We start from the raw sequence: 14,739 nt of genomic DNA, 5'->3' as shown, positions 1-14,739 counted from the left end.
GAACTGATGGTCTTCTTTTTGGTTTCCTTTGATTAATTTTTTTTTACTGATAAATTCTTTGGTGTATTTAATTTAATTGTTATACTTATATTTTCATGCATTGCTGATGAATTTTGTATGAAAGGTTGCTCTCAAAGTGATGAAAGTGTTGCAGTCGAGACAAGGCTGTTAAAATAAATATAAAAATTATTGTTTATTTACAAATATCTAAACAATCATTATGGTTTTTAGCTGATTAGAGCCTTGCACAGAATTCATAAGCTTTCCCTATTTTATGTACAAATTCTGCCATTTCTGTTTTAATTTGTAAATTAATTATTATGTTTAAGAAAAATATGAATGTTTTTTCTTATTGAGAAACAAATTAATTTTTAAAATTTTTCAGAAGTTCAAAAAACAGTGTTCTTCAAATATTGTAAGTTTGTTGTCATTGACAGAAGAGCAGAATAGAGTATTGAATGCTGTTAAGGAAGGTCATAATGTGTTCTTTACTGGTAAGTGATGAATATTGAAACCTCCAAATTGCATAATTTTGGGTTCAGAAAATAGTCACTTTTGGAGTAGTCTATAATTTAGACAGGGCTTAAGAAAAATGTTTTATGGTACTTATAACTAGTAAAAAGTATAAATACTTAACACATTATACTACATTTGCAAGTAACTGAATGTGAAAACTTTCTAACAGAAAGGCAGTAAAACTATAATTCATTCATAGAGCGATTTACATAACAAAATTGTTCATTTATTACGATTATCAGTTTGAGTATAATATTAGAGTATAATATTCTTATAATATTACTTCATAATATTATAAGAATATTGTAGTCAATATAATATAATATAATATTATTTAAACTTTAATATAATATCAATTAAAATCATATTAATAAAAATTTTATTTGACCTTATTCAAAATATTATTAAAGAAAGTATGTTTTGCTTTAATAACGAAAAAAAAAAATTAAAACTGATAAGGATTCAATTATTTGCTTTTAATTTATTTAAAAGATCATAATTCCCAGATCAGTTATTTATATTTAATCTCTTATGTTTTTTATTAACATCTCAAATATTTCATTAACAGTGTTCTGTCAAAATAGCTCTTTTTTCTTTCTTAACTTATCTTAAGAGTAGCTGAGAGATGAATCCTCACCTTCAATTGCTGGAAATCACTTACATCTTCAGTAGATGAAGAACGTAAACCTGGGAGATGTTAAATGTTTGAAACTTTGGAAATTTTACCTTAGGGTTCACTAGTTTTTAACGTCTTTGATGACATTTAAATGCCATTCTTCCTATCCAGAAGTATAGGATTAATCACATATTGATGGCTTCGATGAGGGAAGATGAACTTTATTAGATTTCATCATTAGATGGCTCTCTTTCTTGACTGCTGAACAGAGCAGATATCAGTTCTTTCATCAGAGAAAGTAATTTACTTAGGGAAGGATTAACGATAGATTTAGTTTTTCACAGGCGTGTATGAGGCTTATTATTAGTTTTGTAGTGCTGTGGGAGCCTACTATTTATCTGTCTCTTTCATCTCATTACCTTATCACATTATCTGTATTATTTTTAGAGTAATCTTACCATGAGTTTTTTATGGTTTTGAATAGACCATAACTATTGAAAAGGTGTTTTAAACTAAAATTTTGCTCCCACAACAGAATGATAATTTCAAATTGTAGTTGTTGAGTTGACTATATCTTGTTTTAAGATGTTAACAAAATTTAATGTACAGTTTGATCAAATATTTGAGATAAGATTTTATCTTGGTTTATAGTGTTTTGAGGCTGTTTTGTCTGAGATTGGTGCAGTGATCTCCTTAGAAATTATTGATGAATTTTCTAATTTGAGTGAGAAATTATCTGTCAATCTCTCCATCACCAATGTTGTATACTGTTACCTGAATGATTTGTGTACTTTTTTTGCGGTGTGGAATACATTATTTTTTTTTATAAAATGATTTAATATATTTATTATTTCGTTTTGAGTTTAATATTCTAATAATGTTGCTTTCTAACAATGTGATACCACAGCCTTCATTATCAAGCTATTATAATGTATTTTCAAAATAAATCATCTTCTCACAGTTAAATTTGTCAATACTTCTACAGTTTTACAACAATCAACACATTAAATTAATGTCATGAAAAGATTTTTAGAGACAATTTATATTATAATGTTGGTTAAGGCTCTGTAGACCACAAAGTTGGTAGTAGCCTTTAGACTTAGACCATAATTTTCGACTATGTTTCTTGATTGTGTATTTAATGTAACTAACTGTCTTGTTAAATCTGTAACTCATCGAATCAGGCTGTATTGTTAATTAAAATCTAACACCAGAATGATGGTTACAGAAAAGTATTAAAAGTATTGAGTAACTATTGGCTCTAAAGTGTAACTTGTCTGGATTGGCCTCAAGCTGTTGAACTTCTTCAGAGAAGAGCAAACACTAACTCTCTCTGACCACTTGTGCCAATTTATATAGGTATTTTAATTATAATCTTTTTTTCACATGGAAGTTAACAAAAAAAGTAAAGCAATAAAATTATATTTTGTATTGTTTTTTTTTTAGCCTCTATACCAGTAGATAGAACAGCAGTTGATTACTTATTACTTATTTTTATTCCTTACTTATTTATTTTTATTACTTATTCATGCACATAATTATTTACTTTTACTTAAGTTTACTTATTATTTACTTGTTCCTTAGGGCAGTAAGCAAACTGCCCCATATTATTCTAAGACATGATTTTTTTTTTCTGCTTTAAATGCATCATTTATACATGTTTTCAGGAAGTGCTGGCACAGGGAAGTCATTTCTTCTTCGTCATATTATAAACTCTCTTCCACCAGATGTGACAGTAGCTACTGCCAGCACTGGAGCTGCTTCTTGTTTAATTGGTGGTGTCACTCTTCATTCATTTGCTGGTATTTTATTGATACATTTAATTTGTTTCATTTATTATTATTGCCATGTAATGATGTACAATTATGTGCATACAAAAACAATAGTACATGGCATAAAACAATACACATAATTAACTACTTTATGTTAGGCATGCAGAGTTGGCATTCTGATATTTTTTAATTCTGCTATATAAAATGATCCCACTACAATATTGAATAAATTAAATATTTCTGATGACAAACTAAATTTTACTTATGAATTGGATACAATACACTGTTAAGTGTATTGTTACAAAATAGTTGTTATGAATGAATTTATAAAATACTACACATAGAAACTATGTAAGTTAATGCAGTGGGAAACTCCAAAGAGAAAGAATGAAAATAAAATATAATTAAATTGAAAATACAATAATACAATGCCGGACACTTGGAAAAATTCACAGTGTAAAATATATTCATTTTGGCATAGAGAAATATTAATAATTTGAATGATGAATGTAATAAATAATTTAAGTATGTATATTTCATAGTACTGATATTTATATGTTATATAAATATAATATACTTATATAAATATAAGAACTTATATTAAGACTTAACTTAGATTTATATAAGTTTATATAGTTTATATATATATATATATATATATATATATATATATATATACTCATGTTTCACAGTATTTATATTTCATTTGTACTTCACAGTGCAAGTAAAAGTGTATCAGTTTGAATAAATCTGAATAGAAAAAACAAAAGTTTTTTATTACATGTATAAATTAAAAAATAAACAATAAGAAAGTGATGAATTGCTCAGAGGAGGATATTTTCTTTAATTATAATTAATAATTTTTTTTTTGTTTGTTTTGTAGCAGTGTAATAAGATACGGCTAGAGATACGGTTTGTTAACCTGCTTTATTAAATTTTTCATGTCGGAAAATATTCAGAACCACCAAATTTACCCTAATTTGGGTTTTAAGAGATCCACTGTGATTTTATTTTACCTTTGGAATATAGACATTTATTAATGTTCCTGATCAGCTCTCAAAATTTTGCGGTGCAATATATATATTTATAAATAGTGTCTGTAACACTTGTGTTCTTTTAAACAGTTGCACCTGTCAGAAAGTGAAGTATACAAAGTCTGCAAATAAAGTAATAAGACTAGTTTAGGAAAACTTTATTTGCAATCCAATTATACATTGACTTTATCACTTTCAAAATAGTTTCCTTGGGAAGCCGCGCAACAATTCAAATGGTTTTCCCACTTGTCCTAGCAGTATTGGAACTCAGAAACCAGAATATCCTTCAGATGGTTAGTTATTATTTTTTTGTTTTCTACTGTTCCAAAATGGTGTCCTTTGAGATGTTTTTTTTTAAGGCAGGAACAAGAAAAAGTCGCAGGGATTCAAGTCAGGTGAATAAGGTGGTTGGGGAACTGCAGGATTATTTTTCTTTATTAAAAATCTCGTTAATTGAGAGTGCAGAGTGACAAGGTGCATTATCATGATGCAGCATCCAGTTGTCTTTGATGGCAGATCTCACACGATCAACTCTTTTCTGCAGCCTTTCAAGAATTTCTCTGTAAACATATTGATGTACAGTTTGTCCTGTAGGAAAAAACGTCTTATGGACAATGCCACTACTATCTAAGAAACAAGTTAGCATCGAGGTTTTGATTTTTGATTTGCTCATTTTTGGTTTTTTAGGACGTGTTGAGTTTGAAGTGCCACTCCTTGCTTTGGCATTTTGTTTCCAGATCGTACTCAAATATCCAAGATTCATTACCAGTAATAACATTTTTTAGAAAATCAGGATCAGTTTCAATTTGCCCTAGAAGATTGCGCGGCACACTTCCACCATGTTGTTTTTCTGTTCAAAAGTGAGGATTTATCGTACCAATTTTGCACAAACGTTTTTCATGTCCAATTCGTTTGTCAAAATTTGATGGACTGTGGTATGATTCAAAATCAATTGTTCTGTAATCATTCTGACAGTTAATCGCCGATTGCCCAACATACAGTAATTTGCTCAACATTGTCACTTTTTGATGTTAATGGTCTTCCGGATTGTGGATTGTCCGCAACTGATTCCCGACCATCTGAAAATGTTTTAAACAACCTAAACACTTGGGCTCATGACAGAGTATTATCCGTACTCCCTTTTCAATTTTGAAAAAGTTTCAGTAGCATTCTCACTGAGTTTAACACAAAACTTGATTGCACAATGTTGCTGAAAATTAGTTTCACTCCTTTTTGTAATGCATAACAAAAACTTTATTTCATTTCACGAAAAGTTTATTTCTGTAGTTTTATTAACAACAACAGACTAAAAATATTAATATCTAATATAAATCAGCTGTTCATATAACCATATGTTTACTAATAATTTTACAGTGTTGCCACTTGGGCTGCCATAAAAAACTAGTTTCATTACTTTATTTACAGTCCTCGTACATTGTGGTTTTAAAGAAAACTTAGAGTTGGAACTTGGTTTATATATATTTGTAGTAAATATTTTTGCCTCTTTCATGGTATAAAATCCACTTATATACAAATTCCACATCCAGTATTATTTTAGATAAAATATCTTTGTGTTCTCGAAGTTAAATATATTGTTTAAAATCATCAGTTACATATATTTGTACACACACACCCACCCATGTATGGCATATTGTTTCATACAATTACAACCTAAATTTCCCAGTTTTCCTAGGGCAGCACCTCATCTTATTGAATATTACTCAGGAGGGAACTCAGTTAAATCCCAAAATATTTTTTATGAAGGTTGTTTTACATTTTTTTTCTTTATTCATAAAACACTGCAGTCAGAGATCAATGACTGAGAGGAGGATTTTATGAAAGATGAGAAAAATAACCCTTTAAAATTCTAAAAAGCTTGTGCAAGTTGTACACAACACTCGAAGAATTCACCTAACTATGGAACTTAAATTTTTATTGTTAGATTTTTTTGAAACACATCCTGAGCCTGTAAATTAAACATAAGTTTCCCCAAAGGTAAGAATGAATTGTTTATCCTGATACTTTTATTTTTTAAATCTATCTTAGGATAGATTTACTCACTTAGGTGAGTAAATACTAGGAATTGATTTTTCATCAAGAAAGAGAGTATTGATAATTTTTCATTGTCTTTATTACTGATATTACAAGCTTATTATAAAAAACGATTATGGATGTACAAAATATTATTCAAAAAAATAATTTTACATGAAGTAGCCTATCTGTAAAAGACACCTAATCTTTCAAACTTCCTATAAAGAGTATTCAAAATACAAAAATTCACCTCTTACTGGATGTCATCTGATTTCTCTTCTATGAAACATTTGTAAAAATGGTTAATAATGGACTAATAATTACTGTAAATAAATGCATAATTAATTTATTTATTTATCTGGTGTAATCAGGAATTTTCAATAATCTACCTTTGATAAAACTTATGTTTGGAATTTATTAATTGCTTTTTATTATTAATTGCTTTTTACTGTATGCAGGAAGTAGAAATTTTCCCTTATTAATCTGTTTTTATGAGTGTGGCTACTTTGTATTTAACTTTCTCATAATAAATTTTAATATTTTCATATCTTAAATTATCAAAATACATGGAAAATGTAAAGTTAGTTTATTTTAGAAAATCAACAATGAAATTTTCTATCATTGCATCATTGTTAATAATGTAGGTTTATCTTCTACCTTATTCCTATTATGGTTATTTTTTTTTTAACATTGACTTCAATAAACTAATTTTGCAATGAGTTTCCAGGTTGTGTTGGGCTGCAACTGATTTCTCTGGTGTTTTTTTTTTAAAGAGACAAATGTTTCTTTATTCTACTCTCAATCTTTCTGTTATTTCGGTCTATATAAAGTAAATTTAAGTTATTGTTCTTAAAATAAATTTGTTTATGCGTGTTTAACGGGCCTAATTTTATTTTTAACGTTTCTGAGAACAGAAACCAATTTCCTAGGCTACAATAAATTTATAGTTTTTTAATATCTATTTTATCTTGTTATATGGTGGGATATGTGCAATTTTCATGCATGCTTTAAGTCATCCTTTATTATTTTAGATTAAGGTTGGATTACTATTTGTTCAACTTGTCTGGACCCATCCTGCCAATTGACCATATCAAGCAGCTGCCTAACTGCTACATTCTCTATCAAAGATGATGTGATCTTCATAATTTCTCTTACCCTATCACTTCTGACTTTATCCATCAGTGTAACAACACGTCCTCCAGTACATCATCTCTACAGTCGTCAGTCTCTGTTTCATTATTTTATGTAGAGTCCATAGCTCAGATCCGTATGCCACACTATTTTCAACTAAAGTTTTAAAAATATTATGTTTATATTTCATTGAGATACAGTTATTCCACAAAATCGAATGTAACCTTCTCATAATTCCCTTCCCCTTTTTAATCTTATTCATAATATCCCTAATAACTCTTCCATCAGATGTTAATGTTATCACAAGATTTATAAATTCCTCAGAATGCTTCACAATTCTCAATGACGTTTCTTAATCTTGTCCTTTTCCTTCAGCAACCATGTAATTGTCTTTTCTTCATTAATTTACAGTCTCCATTTCCTGTATTCAGTAATTCACCTTTCCTTCATATACATTATATTTTCCCTATCTTCTGCCAAAATGGCCTGATCATTTCAAATAATGAATTGTAAATATAGTTTTTCTTCATCAAAACTAATTTGACCACATTTACAAGTCCAATATTTCACTGCCTTCTGCAAATAAATTTTAAATAACATTGGGGAAATACAACACCCCTGCCGTAAATTCTTAGTAACAATGAAGTCATCCAATAATTGTTCACCAACCTTAACCCTGCTTTTAGAACCCTGATAAAAATTTTTAACTGCATATATGTAAATTTCTTTAACTTCACAGTCTTTCATACCTGTATAAAAATACTATCAAGAAAATAAATACTATATGCAGCTCTCTATTATAGGCTAATAACTTTTCAATAAGCTGTTTTATGCAAAAAACATTATCTATACAGGAATAGCCAGATCTAAAACTACTCTTCTTCAATTCCTGTGTCTGACCTTCAATAGGCTGTTTTAATAAGTTTATTATTGCCCGATGGGTACAGTGAACCCACTGAACTTGTAACACTGATACATTTGTACAGTTCAATTTATTAACCGATGGTGGTTTAGTGGTCATCGTAGTTGCTATCTAGCGAATGCTGGCATAGTTCAATTTAATACCCTGTTTAAATATAGATGTTATATTTCCTAACATCCATTCATGCGGAATGTCATCACCCATAAGACAGGCAGTGAACAAATCAGCAATTGCTTCCAGCCACTAGTGGAGCATTCTTAACCAGCCCAATGAGTATCCCTTCAGGCCCTGGTGACTTTTTCTTCTTACTCCTTTAAGCATTCTTCACCACCTCCACCAATACGCTGATGGAACTAGAATCCACTATTTCTGGGACATGATCTATCTCTAAATTCATCCCTTTCCTCTGACAGTTGCTGTTGGTAATATGTTTTCCACTCTTCGTTGCTAATAGGTTAATAGGTAAATTCCATCTGACATCTATTTTCATCAAACCCAACACCCTTCACACCTCTCTTGACTGAGAGTTTTCCAACAAAGCATTTATTTTATTACTTTTTATAGATGATGGGATACAGGCTCATCGCTCGCTCCAACTCCCAAACTTGAGGTTGAGGACCAGGAACTCGTCTGTTAGGGTTACCACACCTTAGCTGGAGTGATTCAGTTTTAAGGCAGCAAGTTCTTGCCTTAGCATGGTAAAAAGAATCAATGGTGCTACATCTATTACCAAGTTGAAAATACTTTTGTTACATATGTAGTTCATTTTGTGCAGTCATTTTTTGTAATAAATATGTATTCGCTTTTCTTTTTGGTCTCTGAATTTGGCCTGTGAATTTCAGTACGTAAAATATTAGTTATATATTGGTTTGGTTAGTTATACGCATAGATCAGATTGAATTAAGTGGAAACCAATGTTTTGACTAGTTACTCACTCATGGTCATTTGTTATCTTGGCTTAGAGATGGATAGGTGTTGGTTCTCAAACATTATTCTCCGAAATTTGACACTGTAGTAAAACAGCTTCATTTTAAGAAAACTGTTTCATTTAAAACTGATAGAAACTTTTCCAGAATGTAATCTTGTCTTAAAGACTGATTGTTTATAAACATACCTAAAATTTAACGGTTTGGCAATTACTCTGTACAATTATTGTGTAATTTTTTTTTATCAGTTATTAATTTTGTGTGCAGGTATTGGAAGTGGGGAAGGGAGTTTAGAGAAATGTTTGCAGCTTGCTGAAAGACCTCAAATAATGCAGAATTGGAAAAGGTGCAGGCATTTAGTAATTGATGAAATTTCGATGGTCAATGGATGGTTTTTTGAAGTTAGTATATTTTTACAATTAACCAGCAATAATAAATATGGCTGATACATTCCATTCACCTTATTTTTGAATTTCACAAGCAGTTTGTTTTATTTTATGCAATCTTTGTAAAATATTAAGCTCCAGGGTTGCTGTGAAAGTAATGGCCGTCCTGAAATTTCTCTTTTGGAGGTTGTCACCAGAGAATCCCTTCAATTGTTGAATCTGGATCAATTGTTGATATTGTTTGATACAAACCAACACTTTCTTGCCTGCCTTTTTATTATTATTAAGTATTATTCATTTAAGTTGAATAAGACAATCATTATTGTCACAGACTGGATTTCAGACAGCGCCACCAAAATCAGTGATGGGTAAATTTGAAACAGAATTTAGATGGAATGTTTGCATTTATCAAAGTCCAATTTTAGCTATTAGTGATTTTCATATTTACAAATAGCTAATGGAATTTTTGGGTGGTGAGCAATTTGCATCAATGAGAAACTGAAAGAAACTATCAAACAATTGTTAAATTGACTGAAAAGAGAAAAGCTTGACAACAATATTTTGGAGATCATTTATTACTGTGTTGGCAATTGTGCGAAGAATTAGGCTAAAGTAAGTTATTCTAGATCAGAATAGTAAGAATTTTTATGATCATGAATATGAATTGATCATGAATGATCATGAGTTGATCATGAAATGATCATGAATTTTTATTTAGTGAATAAATAAAATAAACTTATTCCTATTTATTTTACACAAACCTTTGCAATAACATACAGGTAATATAAAAAAAAAATTATGCAGTTACAAAGCAGCAAGTTAATTATATTAAATATAAAAAAGTAAGTACATTTTATTTTAACAATTGTGTACTTATTTCATAATAGCAATGTTTTACATGTAAACAATTAATTTTATTTTGATTAAGGCCTAAACGTTTTTAGCTTTGTAACTTATATTTTCATTGGTTATGTTGTATTGGATTAGTGTATTAACAACTCATTTGGTGATTTTGATCTGTAAAATACTATTAGAAACTGAGAAAAAATAATGAAATATAGTAAGATTAGAAGATAATGTGAAATTAAAGTTAAAACTAACCACAGGAACAAGATTAAGTTACTACAAAAACAGTTACTGTAGAAATGGAATGCACAACTTTAAAAAAAGTAATGGTAAACAAAGGAGGAAAAACTTAGTGGAAAAATGGCAGACTGTAAGAAATTGATTAATATAGATGGCATAAAATGGAAAAGATGTGCATAATAAGAAAATATATTTGTTTAAAAAAATAAAATAAGTTTACAGAGTTAAACTCATCAGAAGAAAGGATTATTTTGATATAGAAAAGAAAGTATTTTCAGGTAAGGTACCTGTTGCATATAGAAAGATTTTGAAAAAATATAACCTCCAAAAATATTAATTCAGAATTAAAGAATTAATATTAGGAAAATGTAATTTTTTATCTCCAGGGTTTTCTTTGGAAAGTAAAGAGCTTAAATAGCTATAATAAATAATACATAGGATAAAAATGTCTGGTTATCTGTTAAGAAGAGAAAGAAATTTATGATGAGTTTAAAGGTTGCTTGCTTTACTGAGATTTGTACATTTACATTTGTAAAAGCTCTATGATTTGTACAACAATAGTGAATTGAAGGTAGATGGGAACCATCTCTTCTATTCTCAAGATATTCAGCTCTATAAGTAATATAAAAGGTCGTTCAGAAAATAACCAAACATTTTTAATTATGTGCCAAAGAAGATATTTAGTGATGTGTAGTGTCCCCATGGTCAAAGTGTCTGCAACTTTTCTTCCCACTACATCCAGAGCTGCAGAACACTACACTACATCACACTACATACACACTACACACTCACTACATCACGAACACTACACAAATTACAACATATACCTTTACACAACTACACAACAAATTCTACACTAGTTTTTCTTTCACTTACACTCTGTGGCGTTGTGACACCTTACGAAATGTAACCGTAACTCAAGGTGGAAACTATTTTGTTGATGGATGAATAGCTCTATGTGTGAGTCTCAAACAATGTCCTTTGGACTCCTGGACGAACCCAGTTGTATTTAGCTCTAGCTCCAGTATGCGTACACTCTGCTGAAGTGGTCGAAAACTACTAGTCCACAAATAACTCATATGATGGTTTCTGCTCCTTCTGGAAAAATCACTGATGTAAGTCTTGTGTAGAGGCCTCGTTCAGTGTTGTCTGATAAGGATAATAAACATGCAGAAGATAGTATATTAAATTGTGTTGCATTAAGTCTTAAATACAAAAATATTCAATTCATTGTTCTTCAAAATAATCAGGAAGGTGGCTCCTTCCATAAGGTCTCCCTTAATTGATAAACAAAGGTATAACAGGTTCAAGTGGTTCCGTGAAGAACATTAGAAAATTACAAGATGGATTGATTCGGATTAAAACATTTAATGATAAGCAGAGTTGATCTATCTTACGTCTCTGTAATTTGGGTAGTATAAATGGAAGTTTGGAATGCCACAAAACTCTAAATATGAGCTGGGGAGTAATTTTTTGCCGAGATCTTTTGATATGGATGTCACTGAAATAACTGGTGAGCTTCATCCCCAAGATGTTATAGAAGTGAAGCGTATAATGAAACAGCAGAATGGAATGGAAGAACCAACACCTCTTATCTTGATTTGCAACCTTCCAGTACCACCGGAAAAAATAAAAGTTGGTCATCTTTCAGTTTGTGTACGATCTTTCATTCCCAACCCACAACGATGTTTCAAATGTCAAGGATATAGTCACTACACTTGCTGAAAAACAGAGATCTGTGCTCTATGTGCTAACAATGACACTAACTCCCAAGAAAATGAAAAATGTGCGAACTGCAGAGGTTCACATACAGCTTGTTCCCAAGATTGCCCAACTTATAAAAAAGAAAAGGCAATTCTCATAATCCTATGCTATCTTATCTTTAAAGCTAGCTATCTTTTCCGGCTGCAAAAAGAGAGTATAAAAAGATAATTAACTCATGGAACTTGGTTAAACCAGATGCATCTTTTGCCACTGCTACATCAAAATAAGCTCCTACAAATTCAGATAATCAGCTGTGCGGATCCTGCAATGAGCTAAAAAAACTTGTCCAGATGTTATCTGATGAAGTTGCTTCACTTACAGTCACTACCTCAGAGCTTACTGAGACAAACAAAAAATCGTTAGTCACAGTTAGTGAAACCAACAGTGGGATTCCTTTGAAAGTTCTTGTTCCCAAAGTTTTACCTCTAAGGGCAGTAGCAAACACAGCTGATGGTAAGCCATCTAATAAACTCTCTGTTAAGGGAGTCCATCCAACCATCCCCTCTGGAGTGTCATCCATCTGTGACTTCCCATTCTTCAAAATCTCCTCCATCACCTCATTTACTGAAGGATATGGTTGTGGAACAACCCCTTGACCCTAGGGCACTGAAGTTCTTTAAAATAAAAGATATGAAAAAGAGAAACCAGATCACCTACAACTAATCTTTATGTATTTGCCTGCAATTCTGTATCTACTACTACCACCACCTTTACTTATGGACATTATTCAGTGGAACGTTAGTGGTCTTCGGTCCTGCATTGAAGTTTTTAGAGTATTGACGCAAGTACATGAACCACTAATAATGTGCTTCCAAGAAACATTATCTTCTAGAACAGGATGCGTAACACTCACAGGCTGTTTCTGTGAGACATACAACTATCTCGCAGACAGTGGGGAGAGTGATGGAGTTGCTATTTTCTTGCGGAAGGAGGTGTTTGCTAGAAGGATACCACTGTGAAGGTCTCTCAATCCCCTTAATGGACTGCCATAATGGATAGTAAACTCCGGTACATTAAAGACACTGTTGCCATGGGATTTGTCATTCAGAAAACTCCATCGAGAGGAAGTGGTCCTTTTTCAATTGCGGTTTGGCCATACCATAGTCACTCACAGGTATATGATGTCAACAGTAAATGCACCAATATGTATACGATGCAACTGCCACTTGACTGTGTGCCACATCTTTGTGGATTGCATATGTCATGCGGCCTTGCGTCATATATTTAAATTGCTGAGAACATTTATCGAATCCTGGGTAATGATAAAGAAGTTTTGAACCAGTGTTTTTATTTCTTTGATGTCTTAGTATTTTACATACTTTTTAATATTGTTATGAATTTTATGTTAAATCTTTATTCTTTCTGTTATCCCAGAAGCAGCCCTTTACACTCGTAGTTCATTAAATTTATTTTAATTTTATTTTAGTTATACATATATATAGTTTTTTTTTTTTTTTTTAAATATTAGTTATTTTTAAGAATTTATCTGTGATAGTAATTATAATTCATTTTTTAGTATGTTAGCTACGATAATAGTTGTATGATTTTGTGTTTAATATTTTACTGTAAGTTTTTTATTTTGTTTTTTATTAAATTTTATATTTTTGTTTCTGCCAATAATGTGAAAATGTTTTTCGCCAAAAAAAAATTGAAAGAAGTGACATGCAGTTGGCAGCATTGTGTTCCATGTAACCTCCTCTGCAATCACATGTTCTTGAATTGTTAATATGTCGTTTAGTTTTCATGTTATTGTTATTTTAGTGCAACTTGTTTAAGTGTTAGCAGTGATTGTTCTAATGTGTGATTTTTTGATGATTGAATTTTTGTCTCTATGTCGTAGCTGTAAACTCAGATTTCATCTCCCATTGTGATTCTTTGCATGAATGTTTCATAATTATCGGCTTGTTCAAGAAGTTGCCGACAAATGTCCATTTAATGTTCTTTCTACTGTTTGGTCATCAAACAAGGAACAAATTTTGCTGCAACTCGATGTATGTTCAATTTTTCAGTCAAAATGTCATGGCATCCAGTTGTGATGCTAACATCTCCTGCAAGTTTTGTGACAGCCAATTGGTGGTTTACATGCACCAGATCATTGATTTTCTGAATGTGGGTGTCATCAGTTGAAATCTTCAATCTTGAAATGTTCAGTTGAAATCTTCAATTGTTGAAAATAGGTAACAGTCAAAAAACAACTCTTAAAAATGAATTGTGCCACAAAAATTGACATCATTAAAGCAGTAGTATCGGTATGGTTTCATGGTGAAGAAATAAAAAAAATAATGTGTTGTACACTTGTTTAATCAATGCCAAATCATATACATGAAGTGATTATGAATAAAAAAAGTCATATTAATTACTAGATATTCACAAATTGTACAAGTATGTTTTTTTCCTAAATAAAGTTTTTATTAAATAACATCTTTGCTCAGATTAATTTTCATGTTACTGTATATTTTCTTAATTAAGCCCCAGCAAAAGAAGCAGCGTTCTTGCCAGCTCCCAACAGCTGACTTACAGTACATACCTATTCCAGCAGAAAAGTAGAAGGATAA

General features: G+C 30.8%; 1 protein-coding gene across 1 annotated transcript in view; it reads left to right on the top strand.

Moving 5' to 3' along the window:
• Nucleotides 1-14,739, top strand: part of Pif1 (Pif1 DNA helicase) — a 61,600-nt gene that overhangs the window by 18,284 nt on the left and 28,577 nt on the right. The window contains exons 3-5 of the mRNA XM_075354074.1: nucleotides 386-494; nucleotides 2,800-2,934; nucleotides 9,216-9,349. Coding sequence (XP_075210189.1) covers nucleotides 386-494; nucleotides 2,800-2,934; nucleotides 9,216-9,349 — 378 coding nt within the window. The remainder of the gene's footprint in view (nucleotides 1-385; nucleotides 495-2,799; nucleotides 2,935-9,215; nucleotides 9,350-14,739) is intronic.

The sequence above is a fragment of the Lycorma delicatula genome, chromosome 1 (genome assembly GCF_047948215.1).
Source record: "Lycorma delicatula isolate Av1 chromosome 1, ASM4794821v1, whole genome shotgun sequence".
Classification (NCBI taxonomy): Eukaryota; Metazoa; Arthropoda; class Insecta; order Hemiptera; family Fulgoridae; genus Lycorma; species Lycorma delicatula.
The sequence above is the reverse complement of the archived record's forward strand: the minus strand, read 5'-3'. Positions and strand labels throughout refer to the sequence as shown.